Below are 22,231 nucleotides of genomic sequence, written 5' to 3' on the forward strand. Positions count from 1 at the left end.
ACTTCACAATTTAAGCAATTTTAGAATTCTATTGTGTGCAAAGAAATAAATGCAGGATTTGTTTTCCCCAAACCCTTGGGAAAACATCTCAATACATTCACCACAATTTTCTCCACCTGTTTTGGGTTAAAATACCATATCCTACTTGAAATTTTAGCCACACATCCCTAGCATGGATTTATCCTTGTGGGAAGTAAATATATCTTAAATGATCTTTAAAAGGTTTAGTACTTTTAAAATGAATGAGTGGAATTTACAGCACTTTCATGTTCCTTAAATAAATATTATTTTTGTTACAATGTAAAGATAAGTGGGAAAAGGTCTTTTTAAAAATCTGAAAACACGTGTACACAACTCAGGGTAATAAAGGAAAGTTTCCTCAATTAGTGAGGAGAGAAAGAATTCACAAAACTTAACGGGCTTTTCAAAAGAATAAATCCACTTGTACTTCACTGACTGGTTTTCAGACAAGAAGTATATTTACAATATGTTTAATGGAATAGACTTCTTGATTTGTCTAGATTTAAAGCACTTGAAAAAAGGTACACGGTCATTTGTTTATGTAATTGTATCAGCAGTTTAATGGCGGCAAAGATGGTCAAGCAGAGGCCTACACCTCCTCCTCTTTCGTCGGACTTAATCTCTACTATTTTAAAGAACTTTAACATTTCAATGGCACACCATGCTGCACATCATTCTTAGCTCTTGAAATGTTGGGGCCTTTAATTAACAGTAGCAAAGTAGGAAAACTGTAAAGGGCAAGGCAGTGAAATAAAATGGAGGAAGAGGCTTTTTTAAGAGAGAGAGAGAGAGAGAGAGAGAGAGAGAGAGAGAGAGAGAAGTCCAGGAATTGAAGCAAAAACAATGTTACTAGAAGCATGGGCTAGTGGGGGGGGGTGATGGAAGAGCCCTGAAACCCTAAGGATGCAATGAAGAGACTGGAAGCAAGAGCAGACATTGTATACCACTCCAATACCTAATTGACAAAAGGCAGCTTAAAAAAGATTTTAATAAAGATGGAAATAATGGGAACCAAACAGCCAATTCTTGGGCTTCAACCTTCTAGGTCATGGGTAGACAAACTAAGGCCTGGGGGCTGGATCCAGCCCAATCGCCTTCTCAATCCGGCCCACGGATGGTCCAGGAATCAGTGTGTTTTTACATGAGTAGAATGTGTGCTTTTATTTAAAATGCATCTCTGGGTTATTTGTGGGGCATAGGGATTCATTTTATATTTTTTTTCAAAATATAGTCCGGCCCCCCACAATGTCTGAGGGACAGTGGACCAGCCCCCTGCTGAAAAAGTTTGCTGACCCCTGTTCTAGGTTGTAGAAAACACACATTATTTCAGAGTGTTTCTGTTACCAAAGAGAAATCTCTAACACTATGGAAAGGATACTCGATTGTTAAGTCTCCTATCTCACACAAAGTGTTCTCCAAAAATAATTGCACTATTTCATTATCACTGATAGAAAGCATGATATCTCACACAATTCTGGAGGAGCGATACCTTTTATTAGCCCCTTTCGTCTATAAAACACACTAGATTCTCCTTGCAGGTCCAATTTATGTATTTTATTATTTTCTTTTAACAAACCTATATTCTATCTACTTTCTAGGTAAGTCACAGCAGCTATGAAGTCAAAATACCAAAATACCAAAATATTTTAAAAAGGTCCCTTGCTTATATTCAATCAATCATAAAACACACACACACCAATAATAAATTCCAAAGAGGAAAAACGGTAACTCCGAGGAATTTTCCACCAGCCATGTGTTTACTAGCCACCTAAAACAATATAATGATGGGGCCTGAAGCAACTTGCTTGGCCAGGCAACCCTCCACAGGGAATGCCCTTGCCCTGCTTGCCATCAACTATGCCCCACCTTGTCAAGGGATCTGACTCAAGCCTTCATGTGATGAACAGAGTCTATGGAAGGCGGCACAGTCCTTAAAATACCCAGGTCCTATGCTCAGGGCCATCCCAAGGAGAGTGCACAGCCCAGGACAAACCACATTGGGTGTCACTCCCATTGCTTGCATCCATGGAGCCCCCAAAGCACTGAACTTGTGGGCCCTCAAAGGCAACCGTGCCCAAGCTATTCAGACCTTTAGAAGTTAACACCAGCACCTTGCACTGAGCCTGCAAAGAAAACTGGCAGCCAGTGCATATCATGCAAAATTTGTGTTTCTTGAACAATCAATATTTCTTGAACACAGGTTTTCCAGGCACCAAGTCAAAAGGTTGTCAGATCATACGCAGCTTGTGCAATAACTTGTTTCAGCTCCTAATGCATTTCTTAACAGTCAGTCAAACAAAATGCATATCCTTTATAGAGCTGGGGGTTAATAAAATGGTGCAAATTGCTTTTTTTACTGGGCATGTGGTTTAAACATTTTAATCCTGTCTGTTAACAACAACAACAAATCCCACAGTGATTGTTGTAAGCAGGTTCCTAGATGAAGATATCCTGCTTATATTTTTTACTTAGCATTCTTGCTCTTAATCAGGGCCCTTACTGGTGCATTTCTGTACAGAAGCCATTTTAAATGTTTGCACAGTGTTTTGCTTTCAAAGTGATGTCATAGTGGGAGAGAGAGAATGGGAGAAAGGAGGAGCCAGGATAGAGGAACCAGGAGTTCTTCCTCATACAAACCCAGAAAAACCCACAGTCCATTCATCCTTACCTTATTACATATAAATGAGTTAAGAATCCTCACTGTAATAAAGGAATATCAAAAGACTACATTACTACCATGCCACATCTAATTATGAAACCAATTATAACCATTATCGGTATGTTTTTATTGCAGAGATGGAGCTATACAATAAAAAATATCAGCTAGCAAATGATTATGATCTTTATTGGTCACCATTATCATCCACAGGGAGAATTTTCTTTTATTATGGATAAAGAAAAGCAGTTTCTCTGAAAACCCTCCCACCTCTCATTTGGCCCAGCTGTTACGTTTTGGCCACACTTGATTATTACTTTAGCCAAAAAACCAATTTGGATTTCAGAATCTTAACATGAACAAAACAACGCTCAAATCACAATAAGAATTTCAACATTTATGATGAGAGAAGCAAGACTGGGAACTTATAAGCCATTTTTTGTTACACCTGACCTCAAAATATTGTTTGGGTACACAGTGGACCACTTCCATTTTAGTACGACAAAAGCACAAGTGTGGCTGCGCTGCCATTGTAAAGCTTAGACAACACAATGCGTATAATTGCTAACCCATTGGCTTTAGTACCAACCACTAATAACTACGGGTGCTTTCTAAACACAGTACTACACATAAGCATGTACTCAAAACCTAATGGAATCTGAAGTGTGACTGAGAATTACCAGAAATGTTTTATGCTATAGAGAGGACAGTATGGCATTATGCTGGAAAATCAATGCAACTATTCAGAAGCTCACATTTCCTGTAACAGAAGTAAATCCAAGTGACCACAGAGATAATAGTGTCCAGCGCTGCTATCATTAATTAGGGCAAGAACAGGAAAGAAGCTGTGACCATTTGCAAGAAGGGACTACAGTACTATCCTTATTTCCATCCTTGCGTGCGGATTGTGCCTCACCTCATTGCAACATCCCAATTTGGAGCGACAAAGACAATTTTGAAATGGACAAGCCATTAGGGGAAAGCTTGAAAATCCACCACACAATTTGGGCGAAACGCAATTTGGATATATTCTAGCTGTAGAATTGTTTAGTTTTGAGTTAAAAGTGAAGACGCAATATTCTGCATTACAAGAAGATCTGGACTCAAGCAGATGTGCTAGATACATACACACACACACACACACATAGATCCATGATAGATAGATGATAGATGATGATAGATGATAGATAGATAGATAGATAGATAGATGATAGATAGATGATAGATAGATAGATGATAGATAGATAGATAGATAGATAGATAGATAGATAGATAGATAGATGATAGATAGATGATAGATAGATAGATAGATAGATAGATAGATAGATAGATGATAGATAGATAGATGATAGATAGATAGATAGATGATAGATGATAGATAGATAGATAGATAGATAGATAGATAGATAGATAGATGTCCTAGATACATAAGGGATGTGGGTGGCACTATGGTCTAAACCACAGAACCTCTTGGGCTTGCCGATCAGAAGGTCGGCGGTTTAAATCCCTGCAACAGGGTGAGCTCCCGTTGCTCTGTCCCAACTCCAGCCAACCTAGCAGTTTGAAAGCATGCCAGTGCAAGTAGATAAATAGGTACCACTGTGGCGGGGAGGTAAATAGCGTTTCCATGCGCTCTTGTTTCCATCACAGTGTTCTGTTGCGCCAGAAGCAGTTTAGTCATGCTGGCCACATGACCTAGAAAGATGTCTGTGGACAAAAGCCGGCTCCCTTGGCCTGAAAGCGAGATGAGCACCGCAACCCCATAGTCGCCTTGGACTGGACTTAGCCGTCCAGGGGTCCTTTACCTTTTACCTTTACCTATATAAACACTTTATAATAAAGACCATCTCTGCTGCAAGTCCTAGGAGAGCTGCTTCCTGCTGTATTGGCCTCTTCCCACCTAGTCCAGGAGGGTGGAGCCCTGACTAACTCCAGCAACATTGGCAGCCACTATTCCTTAAAGCAGAGCTTTCCAAACTGTGTGTTGCAACACCTGTAGGTGTGTCACGCAAGTGCTCCCAGCACTCCTCCTGGGGCTGGAAAGGGATTACTTTAACCTCCAGTTTGCTATTAAAACTTAATTACTGTGTCATGAAATGATGCATGTCTAAAAAGTGTGTCAACAACATGAACAGTTTGGAAAGCTCTGGCTTAAAGGGTCAGAGACCATCTTGCCTGCAAGACCTGCTCTTCGGTAGGCCTAGAGACTGTCAGAGTTGGGTGTTGTTTAGGAGTTTTTTGATGGGCTCACGTTTTAATTCTACAGATGTTTAATTATTGCTGTTCTTGGTATTAGGCATTTGTACCTTTATTGTTAAGAACTTATTGTGAAATGTGCGGGGACGGTTTGATTTTAATTATATAATTACTGAGATGCTTTGTTGTTTACGTCTACTCAAATTTTGTTTTATTTTTGTAATTATGTGTATCTTCTGATGTTGTAAATCGCCTTCAGCTTGGTTTCACTTTGGGGAAATGGCATACAAATTAATGATGATGATGATGATGATGATGATGATGATGATGACGATGATGACGCCCCACAATTAGTCCATTTACCTCAGTAGTGTCTACACTGACTGGCAGCAGTTCTCAAGGATATTTCATCATTATTATTATTATATTATACATTACATTTCATCTCAGGGAAGTTCACGGAATAAAACCTCAAAGTACATAGCAAAAACAAAACAAAAACCCTCCCTCCCATAAACACATTTTAAAGGATTGCTAACCAACCCAAGCCCTTGTTGCAGAGGAACACTTTCAATGGGCACCTAAAGATGTATAATGAATTAGCCAGACAAACTACCCTGGGGTTTCAGGGAGTTTCAGACATGGGTCTTTTCCAGCCTACTTGAAGATGCCAAAATTGAGCATGGAACTTTCTGTATGGAAATAAGTCAATCTGCCACTACATCCCTTTCTCACACATTAATGAAAATGTTTAGGAAAAGACTAGGAAGAATCTTCATAAACAAATGGTTATTGATATTCTAGTCCTTTCACCCACTTAACCAAAGCATATAAGAAAACAGAACACCCTTTTTATTAATGTTAGGATATTTACCCAACTAATGGAGGGTAGAGAGGTGGTAGGCGGAGTTAAGAACATAAGAACATATTCCCAACCTGAAAAAACAACTCCAGGCCCCCCACAAAAAAAAGACCATGAAAACTCAGTACATGACAGTCAAGTAAAAGTTCTTCTTGCGCTCTAGACGCAAACTAAGCATCTCAAACTAAGCAAGATTTTCAGTTCATGGAAAACTGCAGTATATAAAGCTAACAAGTGTCTGTCATTAAATCGAAACCAACATCTTTGTTAAGCCTAAAGTACATATAAACTGGCAGCTACCAGATACGCAGACAGTAATATTACAAAGACTACAGAAGGTTGAAAACCTATCAGCGCAGCCACACAAAGAGAGGGTATGGATGTATTTCCCACACATGCAAACACACACACACAGAGAGAGAGGTCTGGGTTCATTTCCAGTGTTAACTAGTGGAGAAATGAGTAGTGGGGGAGACAGAATAACTGAAAAAAATGCAGGGAGAAAAAAGAGCAAAGCAGCCCATGTCATTCAGCAAATCTTCCATGCAGATGTCCCTTCATGCCTATTAGAATCAGAAGTCAGTTACAAGCTTCGAAATGCCATCTGAACTTTGTAAAATAAAGGTAAAGGGACCCCTGACTGCTAGGTCCAGTCGCGAACAACTCTGGGGTTGCAGCGCTCATCTCGCTTTACTGGCCGGGGGAACGGGCATACAGCTTCCAGGTCATGTGGCCAGTATGACTAAGCCACTTCTGGTGAACCAGAGCAGCACATGGAAACGCCGTTTACCTTCCTGCTGGAGCGGTACCTATTTATCTACTTGCACTTTGAGGTGCTTTTGAACTGCTAGGTTGGCAGGAGCAGGGACCGAGCAACAGGAGCTCACCCCGTCACAGGGATTCGAACTGCTGACCTTCTGATCAACAAGCCCTAGGCTCTGTGGTTTAGACCACAGCGCCACCCATGTTACTATCTATTTCTGAGTCCAAATTGTAATATGAAGAAAATCTACAATGAATCATAGAATCATGAGTTTTGTCATAATCCACATCTTTAATGTCATTCCAACAGTTACAGAAATATTCCAATATATTTCCAGAACATCTAAATCTCCACCACCACCATCAGCCATGGAACATCTTATAGTGGCAAAAGAGGACCAAGATGTTTATTTATTTGATCACTAACAGTAATTTAACAATATGAAACAAATAAGAACATAAAACACTTATTTCCAGGGATGCTGTGGGCTGCAGCATAACCCAGACTCAGTTTTTCAGGTGGATTCAAAGGTAAGAAGGTACCTTTGGGTAAGATACATTATGGATCAGATTCTAAATTGTCAAAATTTTATGGTGAATCTAAAACAGTTCCAGATCATGGTTAGGCCTCCATGACAGAAGGCAGTGACATTAATATAAGACATCAGGGTGTATAAGAATCAGTCCCAATTATGGCCTTCATAATGCAATAGTATCCATGTCCCTGGAGAAAAGATTCACAAGAAACGCAAATATCACAACTTTATTAGCTAGTGGAAAAGACCTGCAGCAAGAGAGCAAGTAACCGAGAGAAAGGAATTTGCATGGGGGAAGAGCATCCTCATGCCTTTATCTCAATTATTGGGCAACACTACCCACACTCAAACCCAATCCACTGAAGTGAGGTTTTCACTGCCAACTCACCATGAAGTTGAGCTCAGGGGAAGGCTTCCTTCCCCAAACTGTCCCTGCTGCCCAGCATTCAGCAGGGTGGCTCCACTAGATCCCAAGAATACTGGACTAATAATTCACTTGAGTCAGGCAGCAATGGAAAGTGGTTGGTCAGAAGCACTTCACCCAAAGGTGCCTTAGGTTACTTACCCTACCCTGCCTCCAAATTAGTTCCCAGCCTGCCCTAAATGCCAACTGGAAGAACCAGCCTCCTAACCCCTCACAATTCCCAAGGTCAAACAAACTTTGCTGCAGATCTTTCAGGAAAATGTCCAACCACTCAATAAAGAGATGAACACTATAACCCCTAAACAAATGTGTCAAAGAAAAAATAGATGTGAAAAAGAAAAATAAACCCCACCAGAGGTGAAGATCCATATCTTGGCCTCCCAGTTTATTCACAGCCTGACTCTGTTAATCCTGTTGAGGTGGAAGGTACTGTACTTCACCAGGAAGGATGCTCCAACATCTCAGACCACAGTAAGAATGCTAGAGGCATGTTATTACCATGAACCTATAAGAATCAGACTCTTTCACCGCCTTCATAATGCAAATCCCTCCCCATTTTAGTGTTAACCCTCTGCACAAATGTAAATATGCAGTGAAACAACAGCAGTGAGGAAGAGACAGTGAATTGCTCTCCTATTTAATTTCCGCTGTCCTTGACACAGATAAGCCATGTCAAAAGTCCTTTTACTAGAAAGCCAGATGGGAATTTTATACATATCTATATGATATCCTATAGCCATCTTTGAGAAAAAAGTTAAGTACTGAACAGGAATGTCAGACTGAAACATTCAGCCTTTAGGATTTAGAAACTCTGGCTTTAGAAACAAACAAACCTGATAACAGGAAAGTAAGAGATTAGAGACAGAGAGAAACAGAAGAACAGGAAAATATTATAGTATCACTGGAATGCATCACGCCCAGTTATGTTGTTGTTGTTGTTGATTAAAATTCTATACCGTCCTTCATCTGAGGATCACAGGGAGGTTTAGAATACAAAAACACAGAAATACATACCATTGTAACAAACAAAAACAATACCCCCTAGTTTAAAAGGCTATAGATGGTTTAATTAGTCAAAAGCCTGGAAGAGAAGAAGGTTTTTGCCTGGCGGCGAATCCCTGGGGAGAGCATTCCTCAAGTAGGAAGCCACCACAGAAAAGGCCTTTCTCGGGTTGCCCCCTTCCAGACCTGTCATGAAAGAGGCACACAAAAAGAGCCTCAGGTGACAATCACAGTGTCTGGGTCAGTTCATATGGGGAGAGGTGATCTTTGAGGTCCTGAGCCACTTAAGGCTTTATAGAGCAAAACTAGCACTTGGGCCCAGAAACTAACTGGCAGCCAGTGTGGTCGGGCCATGGCTGCTTTATGTGCTCAAACTGTCTTGCCCCTTTGAGCAACCTGGCCAGTGGTTACCAGAGCACAGGCTATCCAGACAGGGGCACAGCTAGGCAACCAGCTGAAGCTGATGGAAGGCATTCCACGTCACCAAGGTCACCTGAGCTTCAAGTGACAGCAAAGGATTCCAGAAGTACCCCCAAGCTGTGTACTCACTTAAGTCACAGGCCCCAATCCAAACACGCAGGCCCCAATCCAGTTGAAACCAAGCACTTTGACTTGTCACTAATTTTACTGGAAAAATTAACGTTGCCAACATGTAAGTTCTATGAGAGACCTTACACAATCACTGCATCATGACCCAAAACAAAAAAATGCATGCACACGAAAGCTCATACCAAGAACTAACTTAGTTGGTCTTTAAGGTGCTACTGGAAGGGGAAAAAAATTTTGTTTGTTTTGACTATGGCAGACCAACACGGCTACCTTTCTGTAACTTCATCATGACCCAATTGCTTTGCTCAGAACAAATTCTTTTAATTATTACTTGTTTTAGTTTATATCCAGCCTTTCTTCCCAAAGGAGCCCAGGGTGGCAAACACACCAACGTTTCCAAATAAAAAATAGCTAAACAGTTAAAACATTCTAAAAACAATTACTATTAAAAAAAACATATAAAAGCAGTTTACAGTGTATCTGAAGAAGTGTGCATGCACATGAAAGCTCATACCAAGAACTAACCTAGTTGGTCTTTAAGGTGCTACTGGAAAGAAAAAAATTTTTTTGTTTATTCTAAAAGCAGTTGCCATTAAAAATGTTTTCAAAAACATTATTTCATTCAGTGCTGATTCTGAAGGTTTCTATTGACAAGGAACCCTCCCTATTTGGGGAGCAGAGCTTATACCCAGACAGGCATGCTCTTACAAAATTCGCCACTGGCGAAAAAGCAATGAAGGAAGTCTCTAATCTGGAAAAAATAGCACCACTGTGGTGAAGAATTTGGAGTTTCTCCAGCTTCCATACCAATTCCAAAACCCAACAATCTTGCAGTGAAATTCTCAGTGGTTGAAATCATATTAGTTCCACAGCCATTTTACATAATTCATACTAATTACAGTGAATCATTATGGAGTGGTTTTTCTTTTTTTCAGAAGAGAACATTGTTTTGTAGAAGGCTACAGAAGGATACAGAAATCCACTCCCTAAAATAATACAAACAAACTTAAAACACAATGTTTCCTATCACCACTTAATTTGTAGAAGGCTACAGAAGGATACAGAAATCCACTCCCTAAAATAATACAAACAAACTTAAAACACAATGTTTCCTATCACCACTTAATTTGTGATCTCCTTCATAATAATAAACTAACTGTCTGAAGCAGATTGATGCAGCCTATATGTTTCAAACTTTTTTCTTTGGAGCAGTGTAATCTTATGTATGTCTACTCAGAAGTAAGTCATAGGTAGTTCAATAGAAATTACTCCCATGTAAGTGTGTACAATATTAGATTGTTAGTTGTTCCAACAGGAGTAAGACCTTTTTTACAGGAAGAAGTAGTAGTAGTAGTACCATAGTTTGCCCATATTCAACTAACGTGTCTCAACACACAGTTTGTAAAGCTATGCTTTAAGCAATAGTAGCTTAAAGTAGTTAGCCCATATTCTCAAAAGCAAAATGAAGATTATGCTGATGTTTAAAACTGAAGTAACTCGAAGGTAAATTTTATGTGAATGGCTGTTCTTAAGGAAGAAATTAAGTCACAAAATTTACAGCTACGGACAATATAAAGTCAGATTTATTTATTTATTGCTTTTGATTTACTATCTGCATTGTTAATCTAGACTCAAATATTGTTAGACTTTCTAAAGACCAACCATTTTGTCTTTATTGGTTGCTCATACAACCTTTTCTTTATGCAGTGTTGTCTTCCTGGTCAAAGTGCCTCCCCCTCCTTGGTTGCCCCCATCCCCCTTCCACTCCTATGCAGCCATTATCAGTATCATCAGCATCACAATGCCAAGCAACTACCAAAATATTGGGGGAAATGCTTGGGATGAAGGGAACACAAGCTTCCATTTGCAGCTTCAATACACACCTCAATCTTCTGCTTAAGTACAACTTGAGCTGAAAAGGGAAGTAACATTTGCATGGGAAGGAGCTGCCTGGTTCCTCAATTTTAACATTACAAGCACCATGAAGCAACAAGGGAGAAATTACCACATCAATGCAGGCGCAGGCCAATTCTGTGTCCAGGGCAGCTGTCTACCTGGTACGCAGGCTGAGACCCTACCTGCCCACAGACTGTCTCGCCAGAGTGGTGCATGCTCTACTTATCTCCCACTTGGGCTACTGCAATGCGCTCTACATGGGGCTACCTTTGAAGGTGACTTGGAAACTGCAATTAATCCAGAATGCGGCAGCTAGACTGGTGACTGGGAGCGGCCGCCAGGACCATGTAACACTGGCCAGAGAGACCTGCATTGGCTCCCAGTATGTTTCTGAGCACATTTCAAAGTGTTTGTGCTGACCTTTAAGCCCTAAACCGCCTCAGTCCTGTATACCTGAAGGAGCATCTCCACTCCCATCGTTCAGCCTGGACACTGAGGTCCAGCACTGAAGGCCTTCTGGCGGTTCCCTCACTGCAAGAAGTGAGGCTACAGGGAACCAGGCAGAGGGCCTTCTCAGTAGTGGCACCTGCCCTGTGGAACACCCTCCCATCAGATGTCAAGGAAACAAGCAACTATCCTACTTTTAAAAGACATCTGAAGGCAGCCCTGGCAATGGAAGTTTTTAATGTTTAATCCTGTATTGTGTTTTTAATATTCAATTAGGAGCCACCCAGAGTGGCTAGGGAAACCCAGCCAGATGGGCGGGGTATAAATTATTATTATTATTAATAAACCCTCAATATAATGCAGATTTGGAAGGGGAGGAAATTGAAGTTCTCTTTACAACTTGGAAAACAAGAGATTATGTTTCTCTCCCTAATGTTAAAAAAAAACCAGCCATCCTCAACACTTTTTCTTAAGGAGTGCATACTTAACTGCCCTACATCTTTTACAGACCTCAACAAATCTTTTGGGAGAAAATATGCATATCAAAAGCAACTATTTTCATGGCACTAACTGTGCCCTAAATACAAACAGAGCATACAAAACTGACAAGACAAAAGCCAATGCAAACATCACAACTATCTGCGATACCTTTTAGAGGCATGCATTTAACATTCACCCAATCTTAAACAAATCCAAAAAAATTGCATCTATTCTCAACACTAATATTTCACCCAAATACTTATCTTTTCCCCCATAGTATCCACCTTGACCACTTAAAGCCATAGCCTAATTCACTGTGTAAATGGACATTCATAATATGTACAAATGGTTGGCTTCCACAGAAGCATCCAATGAAACAAACTTAAAAGAAAAGCCTGCAGCAAATTTCAGATGGTGGAGGGAAAGATACCCAAAGAAGGCATATTCAAAGTCCAGAGATCCTAACCACCTTTTAAGAACAGCAACACCCAATCCAGGTTTCACTTTAGTAAGGCCAAGCAGGGTCAAAGGAGGTAATATTGAAAACAGTAACCAAGAGTCCAAAAAGGCGATGTGGCCCAAGTCACATTGAAGGTTGGGTTCCAGGGCAGGCAGGAAAAGACAAAGAGGCAGCAGACGAGTGATGTGTTATAAGGCAATGGAAATAAATGAGTCTGTGACAAGTTGCTCAGACTGGGAAGGTCAAGTCTATGGTCACAATATGTTTCTTGACCTAGACCACCTGATCCCTCTGAACTAACCAGTTAAGAATCTCTTCTTGTCACTGTGGACCAACAAGGCTCAGGCCAGCCAGATCCAGATCGATCGACAGACAGACAGACACAAACACACACACACACAGATCCTGTGGCCCTCCAGATGTTTATTGTTTATTTATTTATCCCATCTTTCCTCCAAGGAGCTCAAGGCAGCATAGATGGTTGTACCACTTCACATTTCACCCTCACAACATCCCTGCGAAGTAGGTTGGCCTGAAAGGCAGTGAATGGTCCAAGGTCACCCAGTGAGCTACAAAGCTGAGTAGGGGATTTGAACCCCGTTCTCCCAGGTTCTAGTCTGACACCACACTGGCTCCAGCTCCAAACATCCCTGACCATTAACCACGCCAACTGGGACTGACTGACTCCAACAACATCTGGAGGACCACCCCCGATACATGCCTCAACATTTCAGAAGCTGCATTTAACAAATGAACATATTTTGGAGCACATAACTGACATGCATAACATAGTTAAAGGAGCAATCCTAAATTTGGCATCAAATCAGTACTTGAGTAAGACTTATGCTGAGCAACACTGTTTATTTTACACATACCTTATTCTGAATCACAGAGGCGACCAAGCCATTCACCTACAATTTTCACCAGCTTCCATTTGGAGAAATTCTTACAACTTATAAATCCAAGTATTAGTGTCTTCTTTGGTTTACACTGTATTCCACAATGAGAAGGTTAATAAAACATGGCATCTGTCTGGTTCTGGTTGATACCGATTTAGACGTAGCTTGCTGGCAGGTATCCTGCTTCAGAGATATTCACACAGTTTACCTATTCAATAGAAATGAAAGGTTGTAAGCTTTGGTATTGGTACATTTCAACAGTTTCACTATAAAACAATTCTAAAGCTGTGATTGTAAGCACACATACTTGGAATTAAGTCCGACTGATTTTTAAGTAGGGTCTGTTTTCACCTAAACATGCTTAGAATTCAGGGGGAAGACTCCTGTAAGCCTCATTTGTGTTCAAAGATGAAAGTATCAGAACAATCCTGATATTCCTTTGCAACAGGGGTGCTCTAGTGGACCACATGCCAATGATGAGCGTGACCATTTGCACACACAAGGGCGATTTGCATCCCCAGTGCCCACCCCAGTGCAGAATCTACTGTGTAGTTTTCCTTTTTGCTGCTGCAAAACCTGGTAGGGCTTAGGTGGGGGGCAGAAAAATGCTTGGTGGGGAAGGTAAACCAGAGCCCCAAACAGCAGGTGAGCCACCCCTTCTTTAGAACAGTGGTTCCCAATTGGGGGTTTGCAGACCTCAAGGGGTTCGCATAAATAAACCATCAAGGGAATCTGTGGCACCATTCACATAACAAAAGCTACCGATGCCATAGAGATATGAAAATTTTCAAAAGTAAGGTGTCCATAACTTGGCTTTTGAAAAACACAGGGTCTGCAGTACTTAGCTAATTGGGAGCCACTGTTCTAGAAGCTTTTATTGCAGTCAAATCTATGTGTGCCTATTTAAGAAGTAAGCTCCACTGGACTTAATGGGAGTTCCTCCCAGGTAAAGGCATAGAGGGTTGCAGCCTAACCCATTTCATCTCAACCATTACAGAAGCAACTTTTCCTCAACAGGGTTTTTCCACATGCATTGAACTTTTAAATCTTACCTCTGGCAACTTATCATTAGCCATTAATTCCTAGCAACTACAGCAATGACATTTCCCAACCTTTCTATTCAAATAACGATTTGAGTTTGGTGCACAGTAAAACACAAATTTTGTTGTTTGCATAAATCACAAAGTATTAAAAGAAGACTGACACAATCACTAAAAGAGTATCAAATGGATACCATCCTAGACTCTTAGGCAATTACAAGTGGGCCCACAAATCTAAAGAGTTACAAACATTACTCTTAACTGCCTGTTAAAGGGAAGATTTGTTTAATATCATGGGTAGGCAAACTAAGCCCTGGGGGCCGGATCCTGCCCAATTGCCTTCTAAATCCGGCCCACAGACAGTCCAGGAATCAGCATGTTTTTACATGAGTAGAAAGAATGTGTGCTTTGATTTAAAATGCATCTCTGGGTTATTTGTGGGGCATGGGAATTCATCCGTTATTATTTTTTCCAAAATATAGTCCGGCCTCCCACAAGGTCTGAGGGACAGTGGACCGGCCCCCTGCTGAAAAAGCTTGCTGACCCCAGTGACTGGCAACTCAACCCTTATGCAGATACAGCATGGAGTAATAGATGATGAAATAGCATGCAGAACCAGACATGAAGCCATCACCACTTTGAGGAAATGTGTCCCCCAAAGACCATGCTCTCCTGACTTTATAATCTGCATACATTTGAAAGTTTTCTGTTTCTGTAGATTTAGTCGCAAGGTACACTATAACTTCATTACACTATAACAAAGCCCAAAGGGCAATCTGCATCAGAGAAAAGATGGAAGGAAGAGAGTTGCTCAAATCACTTCCTTCTGCCCATCAATTTCCCATCCCTATTTAAATTTCTAACCCTGTGATTTTCCAGACCCATGTCTGCAAGGTAAACATGGATCTGCAATACCAGCAGAAACTAAAGGAACAGATTGCAGAGAGGATCTTCAGGGTCAAGTGGGCCAGAAGGGAAGGCTTAAGCCAGTCATGGCCAAACTTGGCCCTCCAGCTGTTTTGGGACCATAATTCCCATCATCCCTGACCACTGGTCCTGTTAGCTAGGAATGAGGGGAGTCGTAGTCCCAAAACAGCTGGAGGGCCTGGCTTATGCCTGGCTTAAGCATTCCCTTCCTTCTCACCTCTTCTCCCAGGCAAAACAGTGCCTCCAGGGGTGCTTTGCAGTGAGAAAGAGGCTTTGGTGCATTTGACTGTAGTGTAACATACTTAACACTGTTTGAGCTACATGGTTAAACTAGCCACAGTTCTCTTCCCAAATATGGTTACAACTCATCTTCTGGAAACTGTGGTCCTACCATTTTTCGATAGGGGTGGCCACGTTAGTCTCTTGCTGCAAAAACAATGAAGAGTCTTTCTGGTAGCACCAAAAAGACAAGTTATTATTATTATTTATGCAGTCATGTTGACTATGGGTATAAGTTCCAACAGACAGCATGCACTTGCATGAGGAATAGTTATCTAACCAAAAAGGACTGATTGTCTTTATTCTAGAATCTAAGCAGTCACCTAGATTTTCAGAAGTGGTATACCTCTGAATAATATGATGGGCACAAGTGGAGGAAGTATTGTCACACTCAAGTCCTGCTTGCAGGCTTCCCATGAGCCACTGTGAGAACAGAATGTTAGACTAGATGGGCCTTTGGCCTAATCCAACAGGGATCTTTTTCTGTACAAGTCTAGGTGATCTTTGTTTTTGTTTTGTTTTTAAGATTTCTAACCAAACTTCACAGCTGATTCCCAAAACCAAAGGCAACCTTTAGCACTGACTATTAAAAGGCCAACTTCCCTTTTCATATCTTGCTTGAGTTTTAGGCGTAGAACAAGTGCCCATTGCCCAAATATGCACCAAGTGCAATTCCTTAACTACAAATCACAATAGCAACTGCACAACCCCCACAATATTTCTATAGGCTTGAAGCTTCTATTGTTGTTGAAAAGCCCCTGGAAATAGCGTTAAAGCCTCAGGTAAGAAATGGAGTAGGAAAGTTAGTAGGGAATCAGTGAAATACATTAAACAAAGATGTAAGCAAAAATTAAAGTAATAAGATTAAATTAATAAGAAAACTGAACAATACAGGAACAGGAGAAGTTGAAAAATATGAGATATGAGGTGGTACAAGTTAGGAGCCTCTTTTCTCTATTTCTCTTCCCACCGTCTCTCCTTTGTAGCTCTATTCTTGAAGTACTCTATTGTTCTGAGCTCTGCTGAGCTTAATGAACTTTGTAAGTATTTCTGGCATTACAGCTTACACTCTCAAACCCTAACATTAGCCCTTAACTTGTACAGGAATCACACAACTGGACTCATATGAAGGCCTAGTCACACAGTGACCAGATTGCCAATACTTTTATCTGTACTAGTGATCTTACCAGCCTGGCTCTATCAGTGGTTACAATACTCAGAATGTGCTCCAGAATTTCCTACATAGACAAGGCCTGTGTGTTACTGCACATTAGATCCAGCATTTGTCATTCCAGTACTAGATCCAAGTGCTAGAATTATGATATAGTGGTTCAACAAGACCAGCCATGAAAGGAAATAATCTGCCCATTGCGGGCTCTCCTGTGGATCTACTAACATTTGTGAGACGAAAGTGAGGAGAAAATGAAGGACGGATACACACTACAAACTTTAAATGCTTTGGTACCAATCCAACTAGCATGGTTTCATCAAAGATCCTTGGAACATGAAGTTCTACAAGGGCGCTGAAAATCGCACTGAAGATTTCTAGTCCACATCTTGGAACTAAACTTTCAAGGATTCCCCGGGGAGGAAAGAAGTATTAAACTAGTATAAGTGTCTGCATCAAAATAAAGTATTAAAAGAAGACATGCCTGCAGATATCACGGCAAAACAAATGTCGTGTATAAGAAAGAAGTTGTAGAATGGTAGGTACCATAAATCAAAAGGAACACAGAAACCGGGAAAAGCAAGGAAACAATGGGATTAAGAAAAAAGTAGTTATTGAAAAAAACAGAAAAAACCAGGACAAATAATTTAAATAATAATAATAAGAGAGCAAAGAGGAATATAATGTAAGTTACCAAAACAAGTTAACAAAAGGGGAGAAATGCTAGAGCTTTGAAACAAACAAAAAGAATACAAGATTTTCACAAGTATACTGGAAAGTAGCCTGAAAACTTCCATCTTAATAATGGCCCATTTAACAGTGAAATGTGCTATCCTAATGGTCCAACTCCGAACAGCTTTCCAGTTCTACAGAAGTAGAGAAGTTTCTGCTGGTACCTACCTTACATTTATGCCTCCACAAACCCACACATCAACAAAGAACCAGCATTCACCTGCATCTCACCCAGGCAGATTCAATGTAGACCACACCTTCCAAAATGTCCACCTTCCCTTCAATCTGATCATTTCAGCATCCCGTTCTTGGTTCAGCCAGCAGCAGCCCCAGTCACAAAAAACACTCTTCCCAGTCACTGTCCAGAGAATCCACATCTCAAGCAAGAGGCAGTCTCTCCCCCCCCTTGGTGCCCGCCAAACTGCATTACATAAGCAGATCCAAACTGACAGAATTGCAGGCATTAACAAAATCAACATCATACCCCCAGCATATTAACATCCAGACCCAAGTGGATTCCACACTAGTCTGATGCACACATCCCAACCTCTCTATCGGCAGTTTCCACTTAACACTTTCAGTTGATAACAAAGCCACAAAGGGAAGAGGGAGAGAGAAATAGCAGAAGTAACTCACCTTCCTTCTTCTCTTAAGACCAAAAAATATATATTAAAATTAAAAACCAGGACTCTCTGAGGAGTAGCTGGAACATTCTACAAAGTCTTTGGGAGAAGTTGGAGAAGTCTGAATAAACTGTTGAAAAGACCAGATAAACACAGAAGGGGAGATGGAGAGTTCATCCGAGTTTCCTCTTTTGTTCAAGTTCCCTGAGCAGACAAAGAACCAGCAAGCGGCAGCAGGTTTCTCCCTCTCACCCCCTTTCCCTCCCCCTCCCTCCCTCTCCCCACCCACCCCCATCCAAGAGCACCTCAAGTCTAACTTCAGCCTTCTCTTCTTCTTTTGAACAGATCCTGCCCGGCAACTTTTTTTCCCTCTCCCCCCCAAAAAGAAGCCTCTCGTAGACTTCCCTTTGCGCCTCATCACAGCCTCCAGTTCAAAACTTCCCTCTAACTGAGCCTCCCAGAAAAACAATTTTAATGGAGGCGGGAGGGGGCAAGGAGGAGAATCTCTCAAATCATTATTTCCGGTAGATGCACCTCTTTGTTTGGATTCCCCTTGACGGTCATTGAGAACAATTCCCCTCGGTATTCGGGCTAGGCGCGATTCCCCTTCCCAGCCCCCTCCCCTTACGATTCCCAAGAACAAGGTCTTGATTTCCCGAAAATGGGAAAGATATCCTCACACCCAAAGTGAAGGGGGAGAAGGAGGTACAGGATAGGGGAGGCCAGCAAGATGTAGGGTTAACACGTTTCCCTTTCACTTTTGGAAACGTCTCCATCCAGCCAAGGGGAACAAAAGCGTCCTCGCGCGAAGGAGCTCGGCAGCAGCCAGTTTTTGACATCTCTCTACCTGTTGCACAGCGAGAGGGAGGGAGCGGTGGGAACGAGAGCACCCGGCAGCCCATAATAATAGGGACCCGCCAAGCTTTTCACCTGTCCTCCCTGAATAGGGGCTACTGGAGCCGCTTCCCAAAATGAAAGGGAAGGGGGTTGAGGAACGCAAAGAGTGTGGGGACTAGGGAAGAAAGCCAAAAACAGTCCTCCCCACACCCCACACCCCGCCGCCTCCATTCTCATCTACAAACCATCGTTTTCAGTCGTCTCCCAAAAGCAACAAGTCTCAGTCCCGGCCTGTTCCTTCCACTTGCTCCATGTTTTTATCAATGAGAAGGAGGGGAAGTACACAAACACACCCGGACGCCAAGAGCACATTCTAATCCCAGACTAAACTGCCTGCCATTGAGGCTGCAGCTTCCTAACTAACGCGCACAGCTAAGGCCGGGCTGGGGAGAGGAGGGATATTGAACACACAAAAAGAAAACTTTTATAAGGTCCCGCTGTTTTGGGAAGATGCGGGGGGGGAGAAGAATAGTTAAAGTTCGCGGCGCTCCACAAAAGAGAAACGCAACTCACCTTAGGAGACAGAAGGATAACCCCTTCCGCTTTCTCCTCCTTCCTCTTCCAAACGGTTGGACGGGGCGGCGGGGGGGGGGAGGAGGAGAAAACAATGCATTTGCGGCGGGTCCGTCTATCTGAGCTAAGTGGCTCCCCCTCGGCCGGCCGCCCGCCCGTTCCTCGCGTCCCCCGGCACCAAACAAAGGCGCAGCCAAGAGCTCGGCTTGCTTTGCGCTTAACTTTTTTCTCACGTCGATCCCGCTTCTGCAACTTTTACCCAAGTCGGGTGCCTAGTTGCGGAGACGTGAAAAGGACACAAAAGGAAAAATTAAGGCGCCCGCTCCCCCCTCCCCCAGCCGCCGCTATTGCATTGTGCCATCCTCCATGCCATGCTGTAACGATTTCGCTCTTTAAAAACTAAGACCCCTCAGCAAACAAGTCTTAGAAGCGGGGTGGGGGAAGGAGATGTGGATCATAGCGAGCCTGGAAGTTGGGGAAAGTCCACAAGGGTAGACTGATTCTTCCTCTCTTTCCAATGGCCTGCGCGCGCTTTGTTTTGGATACCACGAGGAAAGGCGTTGTTAACCCCAAGGAGGAGGGGGAGCGCGTCGCGGCGCCAAATGATCCCTTTGTGCGCACGTGCGCAAAAAGTTGAAGATGTTCCGAGTTCCGACCCCGCCTCGTTCTTGAGCAACGAGTCGCGGCCGGGTCTCCCTTTAGGCCCCCTTACAGAACAGCGCCTGCCCGAGCAAGTAGTGCCCGGAAAACTCCGCGGCACTCCTCCAGTCCCCACGGCTAACTTCCACCAAGGCCGCGCCAATATGCTATTTAAAAAAAAAAAAAGCTCAATTCGGAGTTGGTTCCCTACAACGTCCCCATGTTGCTTTACCTTGCCGGTCTACACCTGCAGAGAAATTGGGCGGTAGAATGGACTGCACCACTTTAGACTGCAGGTGAGAGAGCGCCAATTTAAAACAAAAAGGGACCAACCTGAAATCAAAACATTTAGCGCACTAAAGAGGAACCTTTTTTTAGGGCAGGCAGCAAATTTGCTACTCGTAAATAGTTTACAAAAAAACAAACAACAAAAAAAACTTAGTATAAAGGGATATTCGAAAATGATATCCCTTCCTCAGTCCACAATCTGAAACTGGCACAGTCTATTTCACCACCACTGGTAACAAAACGCCTCCTTCTATTGGGTCACTATTCTGACCTTGAGGAAAGGATTCCAAGTTGTGTGGATTCATTCCCTGTGGCACTTCACCCCTGGAAGTGCTTCTGAGTGAACCTCCTACCTGTATGTAGATAGCAGGAGAGGTCAGAAAGCCATAGAATGTTTGGCCTCAAAATCAAGTGGGTCCATTGAGCACTCCTGGCTAAGTTCAAAAACTGTTGAGGGGGAAATTCAACCATTCAAAAGAAATGTTGGGTCAGTCCAATTGACGCAATCCATCTAGACCTACATTCAGTGCTATTTTTCTAGAAAAAGAGGTGCTGGAACTCACCCTTATAATGGCAATAATGCCCACCTGAGAGGTGCCAGAACTGAGTTCCAGCTGGGAAAAAACCCTGCCTACAATTCCTTCTTCTGGGGAGGGTGGATTTACTGTGAAGAGAGGTACAGGGTAGCAGAGGACTTGAGCAGAACTGAAGTGGGCATCTTATTGAAGTATACCTGCTTCAGTTCCAATGGTGGGTGGTACCTACTGAGACTGGCAGAGCAGGAGGCTGGGAGACCAACAGTCGGCAGAGCCATTGGCCATGACAGGAAGAGGCAGCTAATTCTACTCCCCCCCCCACCTCGCTGGGAGGAAACAACACTGAGACTGAGGAGGAGGACGCTGACAGCCATTGCCACCCCCGGATTGGTGATAAGTATGAAGGCAGGCAGGTGGGGGCTGGGTGAGAGCAAACTGGGACGAGTGGGGCAGTGCCTCAAGCCCCCTAATGAACCAGTCTTCACTGGTCAACCCTGATTGTAAGAAGCACCCCTCCTTCAAATGATCACCCCCACCTCATATCAGGGATAAATCAGTCTGTAGACCATGAGACTCTTACTCTCATGGCTTTGAGCCCCACATTGGGCGAGATATTATTGCATTTTATGGGGGTTGGACTAGATAACCCTTGTAGTTCCATCCAACTCTACAGTTCTCGTGATTCTGCTGCTTAAAAACCCAGTGGCTGTTTGCTGCTGTCTTCTCTGGGTTGCTTGAAAAAGGAGGTGCCGACTCTTAGGAACGCTCCCTACTGCCCTGGCAATGTGAACACCACGGAATAGAATATGCAAGCAAACTACTGCTGCTTGGAAATGTAGCTAGGAATACATCCTGTTTCAGTGATAAAGCCATAATTCATGTTAGTGACTTCTGAGAATGGAACTGGACAGTGGCGTAGCGTGGGGGGTGCAGGGGGGGCCGGCCGCACCGGGCGCAACATCTGGGGGTTAGGGTTAGGGGGCGCAAATCCATGGGTTAGGGGGTGCAAATCCACGGGTTAGGGGGCGCAAATTACTTGTCTTGCCCCGGGTGCTGACAACCCACGCTACGCCACTGGAACTGGATGTTGGTGGTGTGTAATGGACGCTAAACACTGAATCTGAAAGTATGGTTTTATATATCTAGTGTCTGACTTGAATTAGTACCTACCTTGCGAGACTCCACTCTTCCACAGCATCCAATACATCCTTGAAAATGGTGCAATCCTGACCTTGTGAGATGGGCATCAGTGGCACTATGTTATGGTGGTTGTCTTCCTATCTGCAGGGTCATGTCCGGAGACATGCATTTGGGAGAGTTCCCTTAAGCCCCCTGATGTTTACAGTTCACTGTTTTATCTACATGAAGTTGCAGGGAGTGGTCATTAGGCGTTCTGGAG

The 22,231-nt window shown here is 42.7% G+C and overlaps 1 protein-coding gene across 1 annotated transcript in view; it reads right to left on the minus strand.

Moving 5' to 3' along the window:
• LOC128417527 (uncharacterized) overlaps positions 1–20,601 on the minus strand; it is a 229,396-nt gene extending 208,795 nt beyond the window's left edge. The window contains exons 1-2 of the mRNA XM_053396321.1: positions 20,521–20,601; positions 19,370–19,641 (exon numbers count right to left, since the gene is read on the minus strand). Of these exons, the coding sequence (XP_053252296.1) occupies positions 19,370–19,641; positions 20,521–20,601 (353 nt within the window). The remainder of the gene's footprint in view (positions 1–19,369; positions 19,642–20,520) is intronic.
• Between the last annotated feature and the right edge of the window lie 1,630 nt (positions 20,602–22,231).

This window comes from Podarcis raffonei, chromosome 7 (assembly GCF_027172205.1).
Source record: "Podarcis raffonei isolate rPodRaf1 chromosome 7, rPodRaf1.pri, whole genome shotgun sequence".
Taxonomy (NCBI): domain Eukaryota; kingdom Metazoa; phylum Chordata; class Lepidosauria; order Squamata; family Lacertidae; genus Podarcis; species Podarcis raffonei.